The sequence below is a fragment of the Dipteris shenzhenensis genome, chromosome 31 (genome assembly GCF_047967505.1).
Source record: "Dipteris shenzhenensis isolate YYH24624 ecotype China chromosome 31, Dip_SZ_1.0, whole genome shotgun sequence".
In the NCBI taxonomy this organism is placed as follows: Eukaryota; Viridiplantae; Streptophyta; class Polypodiopsida; order Gleicheniales; family Dipteridaceae; genus Dipteris; species Dipteris shenzhenensis.
The window spans coordinates 35,095,717-35,099,895 of record NC_141626.1 but is presented as its reverse complement, the minus strand read 5'-3'; the positions used below and the strand labels follow the sequence as shown (position 1 = coordinate 35,099,895).

At 38.3% G+C, this 4,179-nt stretch overlaps 1 protein-coding gene and 1 long non-coding RNA gene across 2 annotated transcripts; both read left to right on the top strand.

Moving 5' to 3' along the window:
• The first annotated feature begins 406 nt into the window (after positions 1–406).
• Positions 407–1,187, top strand: LOC147881386 (uncharacterized). The gene is made up of 3 exons (XR_015544006.1): positions 407–515; positions 812–1,002; positions 1,087–1,187. It is a non-coding gene; the product is annotated as an uncharacterized LOC147881386 (long non-coding RNA).
• Positions 1,188–1,452: 265 nt separating this feature from the next.
• On the top strand, positions 1,453–2,778 carry LOC147881385 (uncharacterized). Its single transcript, XM_087402382.1, has 4 exons — positions 1,453–1,582; positions 1,956–2,145; positions 2,235–2,295; positions 2,374–2,778. The coding sequence occupies exons 1-4, from the start codon at positions 1,453–1,455 to the stop codon at positions 2,776–2,778; spliced, it is 786 nt and encodes a 261-aa protein (XP_087258508.1).
• Positions 2,779–4,179: the final 1,401 nt, after the last annotated feature.

Sequence of the window (4,179 nt, the reverse complement as noted above, 5' to 3'; positions counted from 1 at the left end):
ATCTTTCTTTCTTCCACTAGTTGTTTCAAGAACATATTTCTATTTTCAACTTTAATGCTAAAACAAATTCCATTGTCCAGATTGAATGAGGAGGAAATTGTCACAACAAATCTTAAAGATTACTTGTATCATACAAGTACACTTGTTAGTTGTGATGCATAAGTATTTCTAGAGGATTTCACGGAAGAAGAAAGGAAAAATATTGAGGTTGTACGGCAAAAGGAGATTGGTCAAGGAAGAAGGGTTTGGTATCCCCTCACACAGGCTATTCTTAGTCGCATGGTTTATGCTATGAGTTCTTATACTTTCTACCTCATGCTTTCTTTCCTTTTGCTTTTGTATAAAGTTTGAATTATAGCTTTGCTGCATACTTGCTTTTGTAGGGCAAGTGGAAATCTGATTTTGAAGCAGCTTGTAAGAAGCTACCTCCTGGAATGGATAAAGATGAAAGAGTTGTTAAAATAGCTGGGATTAAAAGAACAGTCACTCAAACATATAGGAGAAAGGTGCACAGGGTGAGTTTGTGCATTTTCCTTTGTCTAGTATTGCTATGCATTGCTTTCAAATGTCACGCTGAATTTCTTTTGTGTGGTTTTCACAGATTTTGTCAATAATAAATCCTACACATGGCAAAGATTGGTTTCACAAATTATGGGCTAGGCAGCTTTCATTATTGTCTTTACTTGGGTCTGATTTGAATTTGAAGAATAGTTATGGAATGCCAACAAGTGACCATGCCTTCATTGGGTGGCTTGCAAAGGAAGTTTTTATGGACCAGGTTCTTGAAGAGTGTCATAGGTTGTTGTCACAGGTTCAGGCTTCATTTGTTGGTGTTTCTCCTTTGGAGTTGCCAGAGCATCCTACACTATGCGAATATTTTTAGGATATTGTGGCAAGACATCGGAGTGATTTGTATGAGCCTTTTGCATCCTTCATGTCTGTGGCTACCGTGCCTGCAAAACAGGTTGACCTTGTGAATGCAAGCAGAAGAGTTGTTTTTAGGTAAGCATTCATCTTTCATTGCCTAATTCTTGAATTTCTATTTCATATTATTCTTATGCTTTCAACTGCCTGGGTTTTGAATAGGTTTATTCTTCATTTGCTGGAAACAAAAAAGATACAGACCATTCCATCTATTTGCAAGGCATGGACAGTGCTCAATCCTCCTACCTATTGCATGTACACACATAAAGTCTTTTGTGAGGAAATGACTGCAAAAGGAACTATAAGGATTTCAGAGTGGGAGAGAAAGCATTGTCCATGGTGGATAGAAATGAGTAGTGGAAAGTGTGTGGAGAAGGAGGTGTTAATGCTAGAGAGGTATACTTTTCATGTTTGTTATTTATGTGCCTCTTGTTCTTAACTAGTTTTTTGTGATTGACTTGCTCCATGGGTTTCTTGATAAGGCATTCGAAAGGTCAATGTAAATCTGATTCTGGATCCTCTGGAGACATGACCGAGGAGCAGCGTAAAAATCTCGAGGACCAACAAAAGATGTTGGTGGAGAAACAAAAGGAAAATATAGGGAATCCTGATCCTGTAAAACCAGGGAGAAGGAAGAATACTGACTTGGATGGAGATGGTAAGCTGAAATATCTTTGTTGAAGTTTTCCAATTCCTTTTAGTCTAGTATTGTCATTTGATATGCATTATGTTTGTAGATACTCCGGAAGTTCATGACTCTGGGATAGTGAGAAAGCCTTTCTCCATTGAATTTATTTGGGTTCCATTGTCTTTTTTGCCACGTTGGAAACATCCCCTCATACCTAGGAGTTGGGTAAAGGTATGGGAGTTTGACTATATGAAATTGGGCAAAGAGATAGTGCAATCACAGCTTGCAAATGGATATCAAGAATTACACAATTTTTTTGCACTTCTACACCAACAAGGGAAGAAACGAAACTCTAAACAATGCACATGGAGTGTGGACTATTGCATTGTGGATCTTCCCACAGGGTATGCTACAAGTGGTGAAGGAGAGGTTCCACCTTGGAATGTTATCTCAGAAGATCATATCTCCTCTTACTTGGCCATTGCTGCAGCTGTGATGGATGACAATGGGTGGACTTTGGTTTTTTGTTCTCCATCTACTCTGCCTACTGTGGAGCGCTATGCAGTAAGATTAAAAATGGAGGTGGCTTGCAGGTAAATTTATTTGTGTTGAACACTTCATGAAGTCTTGCGGGTTATAGGCTAGGGTCTGATTATGGTACATATTGTTTTGTTTCAAGCAGATGGATAGTACAAAGCATGGAACCTCAAGGCATTTCAGACACACTTGGGATTGGTGTGAAGGTGAGTCTTCAAATGTATGTTTGCTTCTACTTCTGTATCATAAATCACATAGAAATTGACTCATGCTTTTTTGAATAGTCTTATGTTTTCCATGCTATGGCTATGAGGAGGATAGGGCAAAGACCCACATTTAACATGCAATCAGCAAAGGGTGTGGCCTCCATGATGAGGATGAGTTTAGATGGCAACTTGCTTCCACATTACTTGCCTTCAGTCCATCGTTCCAAAAGAGTTGGCAAGGGAGGTGCATGGCGTGGATCTCTTGAGAAGAGTCCTACATTCATACTTATGTTCTTGGAGATGTTGTGTCCTCCAAATGGTTCCATTCTTGAGATGGGGGCAGGGACAGGACCAGGATTGAGGGCTGCACTCCACTCTGGTCGCCCTTGCTTGGCAATAGACAATGACCCAGAGATATTTACTGGACTACTTCCAGGAGTGGTGGATGCTATTTATGCAGGTGTGGGATTGTCTACACAGTAGCATATGCTCATGGACGTCGATGCTGAGGAGGAAGAAATCAATGTTGCTGTGCCATTGGACTAGTGAGTAAAAAATGTTGTTCTTTATTTTGAATGAATACCTTTCATTTACGCATGTAAGGGAGTTTTAGAGTTTCATTTTGAAGTGAATTGCCAACTTACGCAGAGAGTATGGCCATGCACATGGAAAGGAACGACAAATCATATAACTATGAGTTGAGGGAGAGAGGAGACGACGGAGTTTATTTGTGGATGACTCCGCCGATGAGAATTAGTTTATGATTATACTTTATGGTCTCCTAGACATTGGTGCTATCTCACATACACGATATTTATTTTTGGCTATCGTTTTGATTCTGAAATTTTGTGACATTATGCGTATGAGACAATAGTTTGGAAAACTTTTTTTGGGTGCACTCTAGTTTATTAATGCGCAAGTAAAATCTACATTGGAGGTACAATTGTTTTGACTTTTGGAAACAATCTTGAGCTTCTATTTTGTTGGTTGGCATTATTTAATGTAAGATTCTATGATATGCATTCCTTTTCCTTCATACGTTGTCACTCTTACTTGTTATATTACGTACATCTGGTAAGCTTGTTGCATGTGGTTTGTAAAATATCACTTGGCGGCTTACATATAGATGAGCAAGCTGAAGTGCACACGTAGATTTATTGGTCGGATTGGTTCATTGAAATTCAAAATTTAAATTACGCTTGTGGGTTATAATTTTTAGTGTGGAATCCTAGATTCATGATCTGGATTTAATGTTTTTTCGGTTAGGAATATACTGGGCAAAACTTCCACTTCTGGTAAAAGTTTTGTGCAATATGTTCAAACCTTGTTCATGGATGGAATCACATACATGAGTGGCCAACTTAGTTGAATAGTCTACTTTGGGTGTGAGGAGAATAGAGAAAAATAATAATGAATTTAAACATATATATGAATGTTCTGAAAGATAATGTATCATTCTAGGGGGGTTGCAAATGACCTTGACCTGTTTTAACATTTTCTTTAAATACTATACATGGAAAGTTTGTACTGTTAGAATTGAATAAATATAGTTGGTATTTAACATATGCCACTGTAATAGTGTTTCAATATGATTCCTTGAATGAATATACATAGGAACATGTTGCAAAAAGGCTTGCTCGGACTTCTCCGCTCGTGCTTTTCTGCTCGGATACCTGTAAATCCCAATTTGCTTCATCCTTTCTCTTACATGTAGTGTAGGGTTACATTTTGCAAAACAAATGGATGTCAAATCTACATTCCTTAATAGAGCACTGCAAGAAGAGGTTATAATCAAAGGAAATAAGGATCCATGGAAAAAGGATCTAAGTACTTAGTGTGTAATCCTAAGGAGGAACTTATGATATCAAGCAAGACCCACGTGCT

What these genes read in the sequence shown, in the direction of transcription:
- LOC147881385 (XM_087402382.1), top strand. Translation starts at nt 1,453, where the DNA reads ATGACCGAGGAGCAGCGTAAAAATCTCGAGGACCAACAAAAGATGTTG. An exon ending in AAAATGGAGGTGGCTTGCAG is followed by an intron (nt 2,146 to 2,234) that starts GTAAATTTATTT and finishes TGTTTCAAGCAG; the next exon opens with ATGGATAGTACAAAGCATGG. An exon ending in CACTTGGGATTGGTGTGAAG is followed by an intron (nt 2,296 to 2,373) that starts GTGAGTCTTCAA and finishes TTTTTTGAATAG; the next exon opens with TCTTATGTTTTCCATGCTAT.